Source organism: Dermatophagoides farinae, chromosome 3 (assembly GCF_024713945.1).
Source record: "Dermatophagoides farinae isolate YC_2012a chromosome 3, ASM2471394v1, whole genome shotgun sequence".
Lineage (NCBI taxonomy): Eukaryota > Metazoa > Arthropoda > Arachnida > Sarcoptiformes > Pyroglyphidae > Dermatophagoides > Dermatophagoides farinae.
The window spans coordinates 1,933,445-1,954,995 of record NC_134679.1 but is presented as its reverse complement, the minus strand read 5'-3'; the positions used below and the strand labels follow the sequence as shown (position 1 = coordinate 1,954,995).

Genomic DNA, 21,551 nt, shown 5'->3' with positions numbered 1-21,551 from the left:
ATATGTTTGTGCATATACAACAACATACTACATTACTGTTATATTATATTACGATGCATTAAATCACATTCACATTCACATTCTACATTTGTGTGTGTATATGAACACACACGGCACCACCTGCGCGGTTCAAACCAAATACAACTGCTGATGATGATGATGATGATGATGATGGTCTGTTCTAAAAATCTGTCTGTATTTTTTGGATCGTTGTGGATCATTTTGTCATTGTGTGTTGCAGTAGACACACATACATGGACGTACCGATTTCATTTTCATTTTCATTTTCAATCATCATGTGTATAATAAAAACAATTTTTGATGATCGTAATCAATAAAATTTGAAAATCGAATCATCATCAACATCATTGTCATACATTTGTGGCCTTTTTTTCAATAATAATTGATCATCATCATCATCATTGACATTAATTTTTATCCATGTGTTGTTCTTTTTCTTCTTTTTTTTGGCAAGAATAACGAATAATTTTGGTTTGTTTATTTATTTATATTTATTTGTTTGAAATAAGATGTTGATTGATAATAATAATCGTCATCGATATCACCATCAACATTATGATACACATCCACCAAATGTTGTTGTTAATGATCCATTAATGGGTGGTCAACGAGATGATAATAATAATAATGATGATGATCAATTTATGATAAATGCATCAAAAACAATAACAAAAGCAACTAATAAAAATCAAAGACAAAATCTATGTTACCATCGTCAACAACAACAACAACATCTGCATGGAAAATCATTAATGGCAATGACAAATGCTACCAACATTCGAATTCAACAACAACAACAACAGCAGCAGCATCAGCAACAACAACAATCATCGACACCGGCAATTCGTTCACAAACACTGCCACATAGAAAAATTAATAATAATAACTGTGATTTACAATTCGCTAAAATTCGAGCTAGTTTTAATGAGAATCATCATCATTATCATCATCATCATTATCACAATCAATTACAACAGCAACAACAACAACAACGACAATGTTATTCCAATTCTGATGTGATGATTCGACAACAGCAACAGCAATCAATGGCTAATGTAAACAATTCAACGATAATGGCTCCTGTAAGAAACAACAACAACAACAATCTGATAAAATTAACATCATCAACTACACAAGATCATTCTTTGGAACAACAATGTTCGATTAATGCAACAATGACCATAAGACGATTATTACAATTATATGAATTGGGTGAATATCGTGAAGCAGCAAACATTATATCTCGATTGCCTTATACAACATTTCGTGCAGTGGTTCTTGATCTTCCTGTCGATGTGTTTGTCGAAGCGATACCATCATCATTACCAATATTGGATGCATTATATGCAAAAGTATTCTTCTCTGGCCGTGATCTATTGGCATTCGGTTTTAAATTTCTACATCCGGAAAATGTTGTATCGAATATGATACGAATGTTTGCCATATGCGATGTTTATTCACATCCATCCAGTCAGGAATCGATCTCAATCTGTAAAAAACTTTTAAAGGTAAAGAATTCATTCATCTATTTATATATTATTTGTTTGTTTAATATTCAAACAAACATTAGCATTTAGACTCCATTTCGAATTGAATGGGTGTCATAGTGATGCCAAAAAAAAAATCGATTGTTTGTTTGAAAGGTAATTTTCAACATTAATCAATAAGTGAAAATGAGAGAAATAAAGATCTATCGATGCAGTTATATTTGGGTTTAATGATCGCACACACACACACACATACACATCGTTAATTACTGATGATGATGATGATGACGATGTTGCCATTAATCACATTTTTCAAGAATTGAGTTTCGATTGACTTATTTCTATATAGGTTATTAATGTTTTTTTTTCTTTGCTTTCTAAGGTTATTCTTATCGCCGATCCTAGTTTACGTAAACAGCTGCTCATCAAAAAAGCCTTGATCGATCGAGCCGTTGAAGGAATGGGTCATCATGGCTTGGTTGGCACTTCTAATGATGCTCTAATGAATTTACATGAAGCATTGCGATTAGAATTCGAACGAGTCATACAACAATATAAGGGTGCTATCGCTAAAATTGACGAACTATCATCGACAAATAAAATGGGTAAAGATGGTGGTCCTGTGACAAGATCATTATCACAAGGACCAGCACCAACATTTAGTTCACATCAACGTCTTTTATCATTGAAACAAGAAGAAATTCAAGATAGATTGAATAAAAATCGATCACTATTATGTGCTCTGGAACCTTGTTTTCGTACTAATCATTCATTGCAAATATTACTAGCAATCCTACAGAAACGTATCGATTATGACAAAGAAACATTATTCCAATTTGGACAATTAAGTCGAGAATATTCATCATCTTCCAATGGTACTTCTAATGGTGTTGTTGTAGGTTCGTCATCATCATCATCTTCATCGTCTTCTTCTTCATCATCATCATCGTTATCGTCGTCAAGTAATAATCATAATCAAAATTCGACAATAACAAACATTCATAATCATAAGTCTCGTACGTTACTTTCAAATCAATTTGAACGTGATTCGGTTGTTGCACCAGTTTTAATGCGATTCTCTCATGGCTGTAACCAGGTTTGTTGCAAATGTTTTTTTTTCATTTCACTCTTGGATCCAGATCTGTATTTTATTATTAGTTTTGTCTTTGTGTGTGTTTTGAAGCCTGTCCGTCAGTCATTCTGGTATATTTGGATAATAACAATAATGTGCGTGAGAGAATGGCACACACACACCGACAAATAAACAGAAACTAAAATCAACCAGAATAGACTCGCCTATATTCGACCAACAACAACAAAAAAAAAATTCGACTTGCTCTACATCCCCCATCATCAGTACACACCCAATTGAATGATATAAAAGTGTGCAAGTATGGTTAGAAAAAAAAAGTCAGGTCATAATTTAGTTTTTTTTTTGAAATTCATTTTACGGAAGTTGATAAATGAGTCATTCGATGATATTTTATTGGCGAAAATTAGCATGTGTTTCCAGGAACACCGACAACACCGACAACAACAACACATATACTTGACTTTACTATATTCACGCAAATTATTGTTCAGTTTGGTTTTATCGTTTCTCCCTCACTTACTCACTATTCGGGTATGTGTCACCACAACAACGAGAATCCTGTGTGTGTGTGTGTGTGTACCCATATACACACAATTTCGGATTGCATGTACATAACCGAGAAAAAAAATGAGGGGAAATTGAAACCATAGAAAAATATAAGTGGAAGTCAAATTAATTGGTCTCGAATAGTAGTGTGTGTGTGTGTGCCAATATTATTATAGTTTTTTTTTGTCTCACTAGACTACCAAAATTCAGGTAGTTTTTTTTGGCATTTTATTTTCGAAAACAGTCAAAATCTTTAACCATTTGTCCTACAATTATCATCTGTCATATATAAAATGTGATAAAACTTCTAAATCATCATAATTCAAATGGGCATGAAAAAAAAACAAAATAATAAATGCGATTGTAGATTTAGATTTGTTAAACCACTAGAAAAAAAAATCATTGACTATCATTGAATTATGAAATGAGAACGAGAATAAAAAAAAATTTTCTGGTCATCACTATGGTTATATGATTCCGGTTATAGCAATGACAACAAATATGGTTTTTTGAAATACAAACCTGGCTAGCTTGTCCTCCCTAAAATTTTCATTTCTCTGTGGCTTCACCGTTGATGATGATGATGATGATGGTTATATGTCAATGCTTGATGATTATTCCGAAAGAATTTCTTTCATTCATTCATTTTTTTTACTCTTGGTTTATATACTATCTATTGTGGTTTCTATTCTCTGTTCATGAACAGACCAACCATCAAGAATAATAATCAGAATAACAATATGTGAAAAAAAAGGAATATGGTCACATATATTTGCAGTGACACACACACACTTGACTTGAAAACAAAGTGAACAACCAACAACAACTATGTGTGTGTGTGTACCACACCCGTTTAGATATTCAAGAATTCTAGTCATGAAAAAAAAAGAAAAAAAAATTCTTTCTTTCTGAAAAGATGATGAATCCTACTAGGATTTTTTTTTTGTGTGTGTGTGTCTAGTTGCTTCTTTTGTTCATTTCATTTTTTTTTTCTCGACATTATATTATTATTATTACGGTAAAATGATAATTTTCTATCGTTTTGTTTTTTGTTCAGTTCCATATTACACAATTTATGTCGATCAATTTAATTCGCAAAAAAAAAATTCGATCATCGATTAATTGTATTGAACAAATTTTGAAAACTTTTTCATTTGACCATTATCATATCACAGAAAAAACAGTAAATTATCGTCTCAGTTTGCCATCGATTTAATTTATATTTTTGTCTGTTTGGATTGATAAAATCATGACAATAATAATTATGATGATGATGATGATGGAAAATAAAACAGCTGTCAAATTCACATTTGACAATGATACACGACGATGATCATACCGATTTTTAGAATCATTTATTTTAGTCTATTTTTATACACTTTTCAAACATAACCTTCATCAATTGATTATTATTGTATAAACGAAAATATAATTTCCGAATGAAGGAATGTGTGTGAGCAGGTGTGTGTTTGTGTGTATGTGTGTGTGTCGATGATGAATGAATTTCATCATCATCATCAGTGGAATTTTTTTTTTTTTTTTTTTTTTGTTAATGAGATTTTAAATCTTATTTGTTCATCATAATCATGATGATGATGATGATGAAGGTCGTATATGAATCGATATAACTGCTTTATAATTGTTTTTTTTTTTGATTTTAAAATGTTGTTCGAATGTTTTGAATGTGTGTGTGGTGGTGGTGGTGGTGGTGTAATTATCATTGGTCACATCTGTTACACGATCCGAAATTCATTGAACTAATTCAAATATTCAATTGTTTTTGTATCAATATTATATACTTGTTGCTCTGGTTTTTTTTCCTGAAAAGATTTCTGTGATGATTTGTATTGTATTGCCATGTTTTTTGTTGAAATTATTCAAGTTTTTTGGAAAAAATTTTTTGTTTTATTTGAAAATTTTGGCATGTTGACCATCATAGTCTGTCAAAAATTTATTCCTAAATTCTGGATGAAAAAATGGAATTTATTAAAATATATTAAAATGATGTTTGATGATAATACAACAACAACAACAACAAGAACAACTACCACTACAAACTAGTGATTAATGGTAGCCATATCTTGATTAGCTTCAACATATAATGTAATGATTCTTTGAAATTCATTTGGGCCACATTTTCTGCTTCAACACTTTCATAATGTTTGTTGAAAATTTGTTAGGAAAAAAAAAGAAAAGAAAAAAAACGATTTCTTGTTAATCAGTTTATTGAAATGAAAAAAAAGAGCGGTTAGTTGCATACTTTTTTGAACTGTTTTGAAAAGTTTTTATCCGAAACGAAACTGGATGACTTTACAGATTGATGAAAATGGTGTTCATTGATGCAATGAACACAATTGTTGAAATAAATTTCATAATTTTCGCAAATTGTAAAATGATTGATTAGATAATTGTGTGTGTGTGTGTGTATGTATAGGTATGGATTGTGTTTGTTTGTGTCATAAATTCTTATTATTCATCAATTACACACTAGCAGTTAGAGTTTTGATCGAGATTTCCAGAGGTGTACCACCGTTTCTCTCTCTCTCTCTCTCTCTCTCTCTCTCTCTCTCTCTCTCACTTTCACCCTGAAGCTAAATTCACGGAACCAATTGAACGGAAAAAATTGTCAGAAAATACAGTGATACTTTGGTTTATTTGACTATTTGAAATTTTCAATGATCAATTAACCAGATTGACTATTGTCATTTTATCATCATCATCATTATAATCGAGTTGGCATTGGTGTTAAATAAAAAAAAAAATGAAATTATAAACATCGATTGGTTGAAATATTAAGTTTCCTTTCTTTTTGTCATCTTTATCTAGTTTTTTTTTGATCAAAATTTTGAAAAATTAATTAAATTTCACATTATAAATTAAATTGATTTGATCAAAAATTAATTGATTTTTTTTGCGTACATTTCTTTTATTTCATTGAGATTTATTGATTTCAATTCGAGCTTGATGTTAGTGATTCTATATTCGGTTATTGTTTTCCGAATACAACAACAACGACGACTACGAATTGAACATGATCATGATGACCGTTTTTTTTATCCATTGGAATTCGGTCCACTTTCCATTGGTTTATGTGTGTGTGTGTGTGTGTTTGTATTATTATTACCCATATCCGAAGAAACAATAAATGTATGATTCCAAAATATCAATGATCGAATTAAATTTTTTCATTCATTCGTTTCGTATAAACTTTTTTCTTTCTTTTTCATTTCTTGATGTTGTCCATTATTACCATATGTTTGAACACTTGAAAAGAAAACATAACCGTATAAATGATTTTGTTTTTTTTGTTGTTTTCTGGCCTTTCTCACTCTTTGATAGGTGCTCAATCTTCTCAAAGAAATTCAACATGAAAATGGAACAATTGAAAATGAAGAAAATGTTGAACAACAACAACAACAGCAGCAGCAGCAGCAGCGACAAATATTAATGACAACTCAATGTCCAGCAGCGATGACATTTACTTTGGCTACCGATAAAAGTAATAGTAATGAAATGGTCAAAATTCAACCAACAACAACAAAAACAGCAACGATAGTTGGAAAATCTTCATCATCACCATCAACATCATCATCATCATCGTCATCATCATCACCATCTTCATCAGGTTCATCAACATTATGTACAGGCAATTTATTACACCAACAACAACATCAATTATTGGCCGATTGTACAAATGTTAATGATGATCCAAATGGTATCCATCAACAACAACATCATTCAACAACCATAACAACAGTAGCAGCATCAGTATCAGCAGCAACAACAACAACAACAACATCATCGACAATGTTGGTTACAACCGATGATTCTTCCGATATTTCTGGATATCATTCCGATTCTGATATGTCACCAATAAGTACACAATCACCATTGGCTAGTAATAATAATAGATTAATCAATAACAATAACCATAATAATAATAACAACAAAATGTTAACATCCACATCAGCAGTAGCGACAACAGAAAATTCATTTATTCATCTTGCTACTAAATCGATACATCAATCATCAAAATCAAGTAAGTTATTTGTACTATTTTGTTGTTGATATATGTTACATTTATTTTCATATCATTCGTTTGATGTTTTTGATGTATTTTGGTTTATGGGAAATTTTTTTTTTTTTTTTTTTGCTCCAAGAATTTTTATGCATTGATGATTAGTTGAAACTTTAGTTGGCTAAACATTTTTGTTTTCTCTATTTTTTTTTACCAAGTTTGATTGTACTTTCACTCGAGATTAACCTCTATTTTTTTCTGGTCGACGATACACAAACAGAGAGAAGGTAATAAGATGAGATTTGTCTGCTTTTTATGATTTTTTTTTCTCTCTCTCTAGGCTCATAGAAAGAATTTGTTGATAACTTTTTTTTCACTCTTTTGCTTGTTTGTTGCATTAATTAGCATCATCATCACGATGATGATGATGATGATGACGATCATCATATAACTGGAAACTATAGAAATAGTCAAGAATGTTAGACTTATTTCTACGCTATGATTTTTTTTTGTTTCTTTATGCGAAAAATCGGTGAAAAAAAAAGATTTTTTTTTCTTCCGAAAATGAAATAAACTATCGAATGGTTTGTCGGTGGCGGTGGTGGTGGTGGTTCACTATATAAAGTTGATGAATCCAGTCATGTAGAATAGAAAAAAAACCTAGTCAATAGAGAATTGATGCTTATTTGTTTGTATATTCGTTGTCGTCATCGTTGTTGTCGTTTATTGTATTGTACACAGACCCCATCATCATCATCATCATCATCATGGTTGAAAAAGGGTTAAGCTCATTAATTATAAATTTGTTGTTTATGTTGCATATATATTAAATATGATGATGATGCTAAATGACTATCACACGAAAAAAAAGGTTCAAACGGTTTTTTTTGTCAAAAGCCTGTATTTTTTTTTGTTTGTGTGTGTGTGTGTGTGTGTATGTGTGTGAAAAGAGTTTCATTCTTTTGAACCGCTATTTCCGGTATTATGACACTGTTTAAATGTTTTAATGATCAATTAATTGATTTTTTCTTTTTTTTAAAAAAAAAGAAAAAAAAACAAAACAAAAAATTCTTTACCGCATCAATTATCAAATGTTTGTTAATACAATGCAAAAGCACTTGCAGTGTGTAAAAATTGTAACATATCTGCTGTTATAACGTAATAAGAACGAAGTATAGATCATGTTTTCATCTGATTTAATCAAATTGAATCCGTTTTTTTTGTTCGATTCAATTTTTTTTCGCTTCGTATTTGATATAATAATAATAATAATAGGAAATAGGAAATTTTGTTGGATTTTCATTGTTTTTATATGTTTGCAATAATCAATTGTCTTTCGACACCTGGAAAAAAAGATGTGATTGGGATTTAGTCTTTTTTCATTTTCATTTTCATCTTCAATCCTCAATTCGTGACTTGTTTTGCTTTGAAATACTTAACTGGAAATCGAAAAAAAATAGCTAGCGAACGATTTTTCTTCTCGTTCTTACTCTTATTTTTTTTTCTATTGTTTTTCTTTCTTATGTGAAAATGTGTGTGTTTCTCACTATATTCACATTCAAATAACAATTCAAGGATTTTCAAGCTGTCAATTTTTTTTTGACGATTCGATTATCATCAGATGGAAAAAAAACTTACCGAAAAAAAAAATTTCAAACATTCAATATACCATGACGATAATGATCACGGGTAATCCATCTTTCAACAACGACGACAACTAGCAAAGAAACAAGAAAAGAGAAATTTGACAATGAATTTTTTGTTTTTCGTCTAAAAAAAATTGAATTTTCAAGAAGAAGAAAAAAAAATTTTTCAAATTTGTTTCCTATATGAAAGAATGATGGTCACGAACCATGCATGGTTTGTCGTTCATGTTCACGATATGTATGCGGCTTATCTTTTCATTTTGTTTCATTTCAGATTAATGACAAAAACAAATAAACAAAACAAAAAACAAAACAAAAAAAAACCATCAGATTCTCTATTGTAAACCATTATAATGGCAAAATAAAAACCAACCAATGAGGATCATGTATTGCAAATCAATTTTCGGTTTCGATTTTTTTTTCGGTCAAAAAAAAAAAATATGTCGTCGGTAATCAAAAAAAAAAAAAAAAAAAAAAAAAAAAAAGAAGAAAGCTCCTGTTACACACACACACACACACAATGGATGTGATTTGGAACCGATTATTTTCGGCTCTCCATTTCTCATGTTTTTCAACTTTAGTATGGTATAAAGAAAAAAAAACATAGATAATTGTTTGAAATGAATAAAAATAGCTTCTGTATTACCGAAAAGTCGGTATGTGTGTGTGTGTGCGTTTTTCTACAACAACAAAAAATAAATAAATGATTGGATACAAGATTGTCAATTTTGATCATCAATAATTTTTTTTTGTTTCCTTTCCTTTCATTTTCCAATTTTTTTTACGGATCATTTCATAGAGTACATATAGTAGTTTTTTTTACCTTTACCTTTTTTTTCGAACGAAAAAAAAACGACGACAACCACGACGACGACCATTCATTGGTTATTATTATCATCATCATCATCATTATCATTATTTTTATTTTTTTATTACCGATCAAAACGATATATAATACACACACACACACACACACACACACACGCACAATTCGAGATGGATAGATTTTGGATGGATAGATAGATAGATTTAATAGATAGTAACGCAAAACAACCAAGTAGGCAGGCAAGACAAAACATATACCGAATTATATGAATAATAGCTCATCATTTATTATACAGAAAATATACAGAATTTACCGGTTATAATAATCATCTAAATTTGTTTTTTTTCTGGTTCGAATATTTGTAAATTGTGCATATACCATAATAATAATGATAATAATGAGTACAACATTTTTTTTTATTGTCGGAATCGTCGGAATTTGGCAATTATTATTATTATTATTATTAGTATCCATCCATATATAACGATATACTATTATATTACTACTACCAAGTTGCTATGCATGCAAAAAAAAAAAAAAAAAAATATGGTGACAGGCAATTTATTCTGTTGAACAAAAAAAAAAGAAAAAAAACATATATTTCTCCACATATTTCTTGCTTACTGTATTACAATTTTTTTTGATTCTACCTTTTTTTTCTTCCATCCTTATTTTATGTTTGAATATTATTGATGACATAATATGGTACAATCTGATTTGAAATGTATATATAAATATGTCATTGATGATGATGATGATGATGATCTATGTGTGTCTTATGAATGAACACGAATATCAAGTCATCACATATTACAATATGTACAACGATCGATCATTTTTTTCCCCACCCATTAATTTATTCATTCATGATAATTCCGGATTCGAATGTAGAATTATTTGTAATATAGATGACATGACATATGTGGAACAGATTCTTTCTATGTGTGTTGTTTCACGTGACATTTTATATTTTATTTTATTTTTTCTAGTACTGATTTCAGATTCGAATTTCTCATATATAACACGCGTATTTTCCATTAATTTTCTTCATAATAATATATTATAATTGAAAATGGATCTATTAATTGGAATGTTATGTTTCATCAACAACAACAACAACAACAACAACGACGACGACGACAACGACGAAAACATCATCATTTTGGACCATTCACCAAATAATAATAACAATGGTGTGTGTATTTCTGTCTGTCTATGATAAACAGTGATGAATATATCGTATGTGTATTTGAGATGATGCTTGTTGTTGTTGTTGTTGTTGTTTTGAATGGTGAATTCATTGAAAAAAAATTCTCATTCGTTATATTTTTTTTCCCATATCCATCTTTTCCACAGGATATATGTATGTACTTGTCTTCATGTGTGTACCCAGAATTTTTTTCTGTTTCCTTTTTTTTGTTCCGTTTGTGTGTGTGTGTGTGTGTGGAACATTGTTTTCCACTGTATTTTTTTTTCTCATTGTTATTTGAATATTATATACCGTGAATAGATAGATTATTGGGTTGTGTGTGTGTGTGTGTGTGTGTATGTGTGTGAATGAAAGAATAAGAAAAAAAGAGAGAACTAAACTGTAAAACACACACACACACAATGCTTTTATTCTATACATTCTCTGTTGTTGAATATGTTTAAAGATTCTTTTTTTTCTTCTTCTTCTTTATTTCTTATTGCGGTTGTGTTGTTAGCGATGCTGGTGATTATGATGATGATATAGAATATTGTTGTTATTGCTGTTCATTCCATTCTAAATACACACACACAAGCTGAATAATTCTGGAACGGAAAGAAAAAGAAAAAAAATAACCGATAAAAGCTAATCGAAAGTCAATTTAAAGTAAATTATTATATTATACTTATAGTCGTCGTCGTCGTCGTTACCCAATGAATATTGTTGTTGTTGTTGTTGTTGCTGATGTTGATGATGATAACATGAGAATGAATAATTTGCATATTCTTCCTTTGATTTTCAATTTTTTAATGTTAATAATAATGATTAAGGAGGATAATCGTCATCATCATCATTACAACAACAACAACCTTTTGGTGGAAAATACAAACGAAATTGATTCGATTCGATTTGATTCGATTCAAAATTTTTGAACATGAAAAATAAGATCCAATTTCTTTCATTCATTCATTGAATTGTACCAAAAAAAAAAAAAAAAAAAAAACAATTATAAACCATTTGATTGTTTCATCAATCTTGAATGATGACAAAATAGTCACAGTAGAAGTAGAAGAAGAATGAGAAGAAAAATTGAATTTCATCCCATGATTGCTCTTTCTACATATATAAATCATTTTGAAAATAATACAAATTTCCATATATAAATACCATACATTAATACCTCATTCATGGATTCCAAGAAACTATTGCGTTTCTCAAAACAAATTCATTCATTGCAAAAAAAAAGAAAAAAAGAAAAAGAAAAGAAAAATTTATTCACATTGTCGCACAATTTTTTTTTTGCCTTGTTCATTTGCAATGAAGAATTTTTCTTTTCGTTATCTCTAACTAAATTCGATTTTCCATTCTATTTTCACTCTTTTCATTGATATATATCTTTCATTATTATTCTATCTATCTTTTTTTTTTGCTCTATCTTATTCACCAACAAAAAAAAAAGATAAACGACGTTCATACAATGTGATCAAAATCTGTATTTTTTTTTTGTTGTCTTCATTGAGAGTACAATTTTCAATTTTGATTGCTCAATAGAAGAAGGGTGAAAAACAAAATAATAACTACCTAGAATCTTATACTTTTTTATTTGTTAAATTCTGCCAAAAAGAATTGACTATTGTCTGATTGTCTGATTGTTTTGTCGTTTTTTTTAATGATGATAATCATTAATTACAATTGAAATTGAAATTTAATCATTTCGTACTAATCAACATTGATGATGACAATGAAAATGTTTCAACAACAACAACAACAACAACAAAAACTCGAAACAACATCATACGATTACAGTGAGACACACCTTTGTGTGTTTCTTCGTTTTTGTTTTTCGTTTTTACAAAGTTTATTTATTTTTTTCAGAAAAAAAACAAAACAAAACAAACAAAAACAACAAATACGTCACTTTTTTTTTATTTTGAACAATATTTATTCATGTAATAAAAGAAAATGACCAGAATTTCAGAATTTAATCATCATCATCATCATTGTGAAGAATGAAGAATCACAATGAATGAATGAATGAATGAATTTGAGATATGGTCACCCTACTATTACATATAACCTATTAGCAGACATACATAGTATGTGTGTGTGTTTGTTGTTATATAATTCCCCTGACGGAAGTCAGTCAGCCATTTCATTCAATTCATTCAGTTGATAGTTGTTGTTGAAATTCAACAATAACAACGAAGTAAAAAAAAACACGCTAGTTTTTTTCAGCAGGAATGGAATAGCCATTGAACCTTTGATGATGATGATGATGATGAAGCCAAGCAAAATTTATAGAGGTTCATCCTTTTTTTTTCATCGTTTTATTTTTTTTGTTGCTTCAAAACTTAACAAAACAACAACAACAACAACAAAAATAGAAACTTGAACGAAAACCAAAGGAACCCAGGAGCCCTAGAAAATAATAATAAAAAAAGTGTATATGTGTATGTGTCGGTGGATGGCAAACATTACCGTTATTTTTTTTTTTGCTTTTACTTTCTCGGTTTGACTGCAAAAATACTGATAAGAGATGTTGATGTTGATGTTGATGATGATGGCGCCCGGTGATGATCTGGTGTAGTTCTGTTTCATAAGTTGTGAAACTGTGTATGAAACAAGAGAAGTTGGAAAGGAAAAAAAAGTGAATGAATGAATTTTGAAAAAAAAATGGTTAGTGATTTATTAGTGATGAATAAGTCTAATAAAAGACCAAAATAGATGATGTGAACACCGTTTATTTTACCGTTTGATTTTCGTTTATTTCATAAATTCTGGTCCCGTTTTTCTCATCGAAATGATGATGACGATAATGGTGATGATATGAAAGAAAAAAACAGGCCAAAAATTCATGAAAAACTGATGAAAAAAAAAAATTTTTTTTATCACAAAAATAGCAGATAGAATTTCATTTTTTTTGCACCGTTTTTATTATTATTTCACAATGATGTGATATACGCGTAAAGAGTTAGTGATTTTTTTTTCTGGTTGTTGTTGTTGTTGTTGTTATACAATTCTTGCTATGACCACCATCAAACATCTGACCACAATGTAAGTGGAATGGTAGACTTTTGTTTTACCTTGAAAATAAACAGACAAATATTGTAAACAACAACAACATGGTTCCATTGTTGTTTTTTTTTTGCATAGGCCCGGTACACACACACACACACATCCATCTACTATATCAAATTATTTGACTGATTTATAAGCCGATTAAGATTTGTTGTTGAAATAAAAATGTTTCTGTTTCAGACACACACACGTACACTTGCACTTGTCTATTTCGCAATTTATAATACATCTTTCTTTCTGTCTTTAGCTTTGGTTTTTTCATCTATCTCACTAATTAAGATTTCGATTGAATTTGATGGATTTATATTGACTATACCATTGGGTTTTTTAATAGAGATGATGATGATGATGATGATGATTTGTCCTAACTAGAAACAGAATCCTAAATATAATATAAATATAAACAAACAAACGAACATAACGAAATAATAATAATAATATTATTTATTGAACATACAACATCACACACACACACACACATTTACAATTCATTCATGTATGAAATAAAAATCAATCAACAACATGAATTGATTTTTTCATCATCATCATCATCTATTCGATTGGAATTTTTTTTCTGTATAGAATTCTGAATAAAAGAAAAAAAAGGGTTCCGAAAAAAGAGCAGCAGCAGCAACAACAACAACAACAAAATTGATGTTCAATATTGCCACAATATTGTTACATTGCATTTTTTGTTGTTGTTGTTGTTGTTCTTGTTCTTGTTGCTGTTGTATTATTGAAAATTGTACACTTGAACCATCGAACAACATAAATGATGTCGGTGACCATAATGAAAGAGAAAGATAGACAGAGATTGAATGAGTAAATTAAATTCTGAAAGATAATTGTATCGAATCTTGCTTGTTTCAACCACCATTTCATTACAATTTCCATTTTGTGTTTCCTCACAATTCTGTGTTATTGAAAGGAAAAAAGGGCGATAGTTTTTTTTTTCGTTTCTGGAATCAAAAAAAAAACTTGACGAAAACAATTGATGATTGGAATGAATGGCTTAACACGCTTTTTAAAAATGTTGAAAAAATAATGAATGCGAATGTTAAACTAAATTCACAGAAATAAAAAAAATAGCCAATTCTCTGGTTGCATTCTTTCATTGAAAACTAGTTTTTTTTCTTTTTTCTCACCAAGGTAAGTATGAAGATTTATATATATTCTTTATGCATTTGAAAATAAATTCTCTACCGTTTTTGTGTGTAAGTTCTTCCTCTTTTTTTTTGGTGTTGCACTGAGATTTTCAAGTTTATTACACGGTTACTTAAATACACTACACTGTAATAATACTGATATAATACGACTGACATTTTGTGCATAAAGTAAGGAAAAAAATGGACATTTATTGAAGAATATGGAATTTGTAATGTGTGCGTGTGTGTGTCTGTTCTAAATATGTACTATTACTAATATTCATTCTTTCTTTTTCATTTACAACTTTATATATTAATAATAATGTTATGTTATATATACACATGCATATAATAAGATATCACTGTCAAGTATTCCATATTTTTAACTTTATAGCAGTTGATGATGATGATGATGTAAAGGATTTACCATTCATACGGATTCATTTTTGTCACTTTATTAGAGAGAGAGAGAGAGAGAGAAAAAAACAAAATATGGAAAATGAATGAAACATGGAAACCGTTATGATTATTATTAAAGAAAAAACTCTATTCCAATAGTACTTCGGTACATCCACAACGTTTTGAATAAAACAAAACAAAAAACAAAAACAACATTTGACACCATGTGATTGTTGTCAAATTAATTAATTAATCACTAGGGAAAACATATAGATATTTTTATTCAATATAAAAACTGACCATATCGTACTAGGTGGTGGTGGTGTTGGTGAATGATATTGTTTAATAGTGTTTCATACATAATAAAAACACCACACCATTACAAAATATCACCACAAATGGTGATGATTCATTTTGGGACATTTTTATTCATTTAAATATGGATCGGGTTAACAACAACCACAAAATTATGGTTGTTGACCATGTGTGTGTGTATATGCTTCTCATCATTGCTTGATGATGCGACGAATGGATTTTGTCAAAAAAATAATTTACATTGAATGACACTTGATGTGTCTTCATTGGTCCTGTTTTTTTTCTAATGAATTTTTTCTGTTTTTTCATTTTATTTCATTCATCAATTATAGAAATGATCGAACAACCAAGTGTTGCAATAATGACTGGTCAACCAAATGGTACAACATTACTTGATGGCCAAGTAACAGTAAATAGTGGTGGCCATATATGTTTATCATCATTATCATCATCATCTGTGATGAATAATACTGATTCTCATTGTTCAAATTCAATTTGTCGTATTGAAATTGATGGAAAAGCAATGGCTAATAATATCAATAATAATAATAATAATGATGGTGATGATAATCATTTTAATCATCATAAATTAAGTACAGAGCTTTCATGGGCCCATTTACGTATACAACAATTGGAACAGCATCAAAAACAGCTACAAGAAAAACTTACAATACAATCAAAACATTTATTATCATTAAGTAATGGAATGGAATCTAAATTTGAAAATCTTGATCAATCTAATCAAACAAATGGATTAGTTCGCCATTATGAATATCTTTATTCACAAGGTAAAATTCAATTATATAAAAATGATGATGATAACAAAAAAAAAACATCACAAATCATTGTAATTTTCTTTTTCGTTTTTTTTTATTGACCATATCGTGTACGTATAACATAGTACGTGTCGATGTGATAGATGCCTTGGATCAATTTGATGAATTAAAAGATTCTAGTGAGCTTAAAATCAAATTACTCTTCTCAATAGTAGTGGTAAGTGTAATGATTATTTTTTTTCCAAAAAAAAAGTGATTTTTTTTTCATTTTACTCTTGTTTTGGACCATTTTATTACACACAAGTATAAGCTTTATTTAATGTAATATTATATCTCATTCAATTTGGTGAATCGGAAAAATAGGCGGTAAAATGGTATGTTTGTGAGAAAGAAGACGATGTTGATGGTGTTGGCAATCGGAATAGCAGCAGGCACAAGCAGTAAAAGTCAAATAAATAAAATAAAATAAAAAAAAAACAAAATTCATTTTCAAACAACAACAACCATCATCATCATCATCATCATCATTGCCCAAAATGATACGTGATCATGTCTACTATGTATGTAGTAGATTGTTGTTGTTTTTTGTTTGTTACTTTTCATTGATGATGATGATGATGATGAATCCGACGGGAGAAAAAAAAAGTCGCCAGTACAAAATGTCTAATAATAATGACTATTATATGATGACCATTGGTCAACTGAACAACGACTACAGTGGTAAAGATGATGCAAAAAAACAACAAACGAATGAACCAAAAGATATTGTGTTACATTACTGCTGCTTCAGTTTTCTCTCTCTCTCTCTCTCTCTTGGTCGGTAAAATAGGAACGGAATTTATTTAATAATAATAATATCACCAATGCAAAGAGAGAAAGTGGGAGAGAGGAAAGAAAAAAACGAAAAGGAAATGGTGACATTAATAATTCAATAGAATAGTGTAATAATTGAATCTAATAGCTATATTGACGACGACGATGATGATGATGATTTTGGTTCTTTTTTTTATCATTTTTTTTCTTTGAATGGCCATATCTTGATGTCTAGAGAGCCCTTCGGGAATCCTATGAGATCCTGTGGCCCCTAAATTCTATTTGTTTGTTATTTTTTTTTGTTGAAAAAAAATTCGTTTTTTTCGAAGAGAAATTACTCATATAATAATAATGATGATAATGATATAAATAAATTTTTAGATTTTTTTTCTGTTCTCATTGTATATTTATAATTTTTTTTTTTGATATTGATATTGATATACCATTTTCACTTTTTATGTTTCTTCTTTTTTTCTTCTAATGATTTACGTATCATGATTAGCTTGCTCATCGATCTACTGAACAAACATTTAAAGATTTACATTTAAATCTACAAAAATTATTGAAATTATCGGAAATGATTACAACTGCTGCTGATGCTGCTGCTACTACTACTGCTGCTACTATGAATGTTAATAATGAGAATGGAGAATTGCAACGATTTTATCATGATCGAATCGAATCAACGATTGGTCAATACCTGCGCATCACTAGTGCCTATTTTGATATTGAGCCTAATGTTCATGTGAGTAATAATAATAATTATTGATGATGATGATCATGATGATGATTTTTCATTCTATTATTTTGACATTCTAATCGTGTTTTTTTTTCTTCGTTTCATTTTCATTTTATTTATCATTCCACTTTTAATGACATTTAGAGTGTTTGTACACAAATTTGGGACACATTATTTGATTATCCGTGCCTGGAAAAATGTCCACAATTAGTGGATTTTATTCGTCAATGTGTACGTCTTTGTTGGTCATTGAATGTTCAACAAGCAAATTTTACATTAGATATTGAAACAAAAACATTTCGACAAGATTGGCATAGTCGAACAATCGATTCGAATTCTGCATCCGATATGATCAAATGTTATATATGGCCTACATTGTTTCAGCATGGAATCTGTGTTCATAAAGGAATTGTCATCACTTAATCATCATTCTATGGCCACCACCTGTGACATCTATTGCCTAATTATCATTTGTCTATGGGCAATGCTAATGTATTTTTTTTTTTGTTATTCTTTTGTTTTTTTTTCTGCTTGTTACATGATCGGATCAATCAATGATTATATCTAACGAAATTCATAAATGTGTTTGTGTGTCAATTTATTTTTGTACAGATAACACATAATTAAAAATTTTGCAAAGAAAAAACAATTAAATTATTAAAGATAATATTTGGATGGCACAAATGGCATTTTGGAAACATGATATTCATATAGTTTACCACGAACTTCACAGAATAATGATGTTCCTACTTTGGATGATGAACTTTTCACATATGCCATGGCTATATTCTGACCCATTGATGGTGATGGACAACCACTGGTTGTTTTGCCAATTAAATTCTCTTCATTCATAACGGAATCCTTATAAATTTTACTACCAGCACGAACTGGTGGTCCAGATTTGGCTCCAACCAATCCGATACGTTTGATTTTAGGTTTGTCTTTCATTTCCTGTAGAATAATTTCTGCTCCCAAAAAATTAGCTTCCGTTCGACGACGTTTAGCAATGGTCCAGGCTAATGTTGCCTGTATAGGTGTTGTTGTCATGTTAATATCGTTACCATAAAGACAAAGACCAGCTTCCAAACGTAATGAATCACGAGCACCCAATCCGGCTAATCTGGATACCGGTTGTTGTAATAACTTATCGGCCAAATTAGCTGCCTGTTCATTGGACACTTGTATTTCAAAACCATCTTCACCCGTATAACCACATCGTGTTAATCGGATGGGTATTCCATCGTATACGGTTTCTATTCCATTCATGAATTTCAATGAATTCAAATCAACAGATTCAAGTTTTTGTTGAATTGTTTCAGCTGCTTTTGGTCCTTGAAATGCTAATAAACTTTTATCATTCAATATTTTCATATTCAAATCGGAACCAGGATTTGTTTGAATAAATTGAGCCATTTGTTCTTCAAGGTGTTTCAGATCTTCTTCTGAACGTGATGCATTCGATACGATATAAAGTGCATCGGGTTTTTTACTAACAATCAAATCATCAATTATTCCACCATTAGCATTTGTATACAAGGTCAATGTTGCACCATTGATCGGTAAATTTTCTACATCAGCAACAACTAATTTTTCCAGAAATTTAACACGATCCTTACCATATAGTTCGAGTTGTAACATATGTGATACATCAAACAATGAAACATTCGAACTGGTATGCAGATGAGAATCACGAATCGAAAGATCATTATAAGAAATCGGCATCGAATATCCAGCGAATGGTACCATTTTTGCACCTCTTTCCAAATGGAATTCATACAAAGATGTTCGTTTGATCACAGCTGATGAAGAACATAATGTTTTTGCCAATGTTTGATGGATGATTGATCTAATAGAATTTGTCCTTATGGACAGAATACGACCGGTAACCACAAACATGATGATGATGAAAATTTAATTTAATTTATTTTTCAATGAAAAAAAAACTATGATACGATGATCATCACAATTTGAATCAAAAACAGAAAGCCAATAATTCTTAAATGATTTGATGATACCAAATTTTATTGCCATGATGATGATGATTTTTTACACATTTTGTATGAGACATTAGCTGATCAATATTATTAGCCATTGACGATGATGGATAATAATCATCAGTTGGATGAAATTATCATCAATAAAAATTATTCGAATGAAATTGATACTCTCTACCACAATATTTTTTTTTATTTTATTTCTTTCTTCACCATTAAGAAACAAGTAGCAAAATCAAATGTATTGGCGATTGATAAAATTTTTTTTTTTGTTTTGTTTTGTTTATTTGTTCATGTGACAACGAAATGATTATTTATCATTGCCAATCAATATATATATAAATATAAATATTATTGTTACAAATCAAGCCTCCAAAAAAAAGTATCTGATCATCATAATCAAATATATAAACTCGCTCAAAAAAAATTTTTTTTTTTTGCTTTCGTTCATTCTTTACACTCTTTCTTGATGTATAAATATAAAGTGATTGTTGTGATTAGATAATCAAATTATTGAATGGCTGAATGCAAACGAAAGAGAGGCATGAATAAAACACCTAAATGAAAAAAAAAATGAAAGCAAAAAGAAAAATAAGATTTAAAATGTCCATCCAACAAACAAACAAACAAACAAACCAATTAAATCGATAAACATGAAAATACCAGTACACCAGGATGTCTGTAAGATGGATCGATAATTCAACTTGCAAACGAATTGTTGTTGTTGTTGTTGTTGTTGTTGCTGTTGAATAATTCAATCAGAATTTCAAGATGCATAATAATCTAGAATAAAAAGACAGAATAAAGAAGAAGAAAAATTTTACAATGGAAACAATAGTAACAAACAAGTAGAAAAAAAAATTTGAATTAGATTATCATTATTATATATAGTGGAAAAAAAATCGTTATTGTTTTTTTTTGTTGTTGTTGTTGTTCTTCATTCGTTTCTCTTTCGACAGCAAAGAAAAAATATTTTATGGAACCAGCTACCGACCAGCAAAATAACAACCAATCAATATATAGTGCATAAAATGCCATCTTGTATGTTGTTTTTTTATTTTCTCTGTAACAAACAAACAAAAACAAAAACAAAAAAATTTTTTTTTAATTGAATTAATGTCTTTCTGAATGTTACTTTTTTTTGTTTTTTTTTCGAGAGAGAGAGAGAGAAAAAAAAATTTAAAAATTCACTTGAATGAATTTCCTGGTCATTACAAGATATGTTTCTGCTGTATAGACGGGAAAGAATTTCATCACTCTACTACCTCCTCATCAACAACAACAACAACAACAAAACTTTAGGGCATTTGACTTTTTTTTTCATTTACAACGAAAAATATTCGATCAGAAAAAAATAATGAATTGTATGAGATTAACTTTTGTTGTTGTTGTTTACTGTACCCTCACGAAATTTTTTTGTCAAACTTGTTGGATAATGGCAAATGATATGTGTATGTATAATAAAA

General features: G+C 29.5%; 2 protein-coding genes across 2 annotated transcripts; one reads left to right on the top strand and one right to left on the bottom strand.

The window, feature by feature from the left end:
• Window positions 1-160: 160 nt before the first annotated feature.
• Window positions 161-20,083, top strand: LOC124498337 (uncharacterized). The gene is made up of 7 exons (XM_075729776.1): window positions 161-1,529; window positions 1,891-2,604; window positions 6,487-7,186; window positions 16,096-16,551; window positions 16,665-16,756; window positions 17,855-18,097; window positions 18,236-20,083. The coding sequence occupies exons 1-7, from the start codon at window positions 531-533 to the stop codon at window positions 18,512-18,514; spliced, it is 3,483 nt and encodes a 1,160-aa protein (XP_075585891.1). The 5' UTR covers window positions 161-530; the 3' UTR covers window positions 18,515-20,083.
• Window positions 18,671-19,987, bottom strand: LOC124498619 (uncharacterized). The gene has a single exon (XM_047062407.2). It carries the CDS (start codon window positions 19,985-19,987, stop codon window positions 18,749-18,751), a length of 1,239 nt encoding a protein of 412 aa, XP_046918363.2. The 3' UTR covers window positions 18,671-18,748.
• Window positions 20,084-21,551: the final 1,468 nt, after the last annotated feature.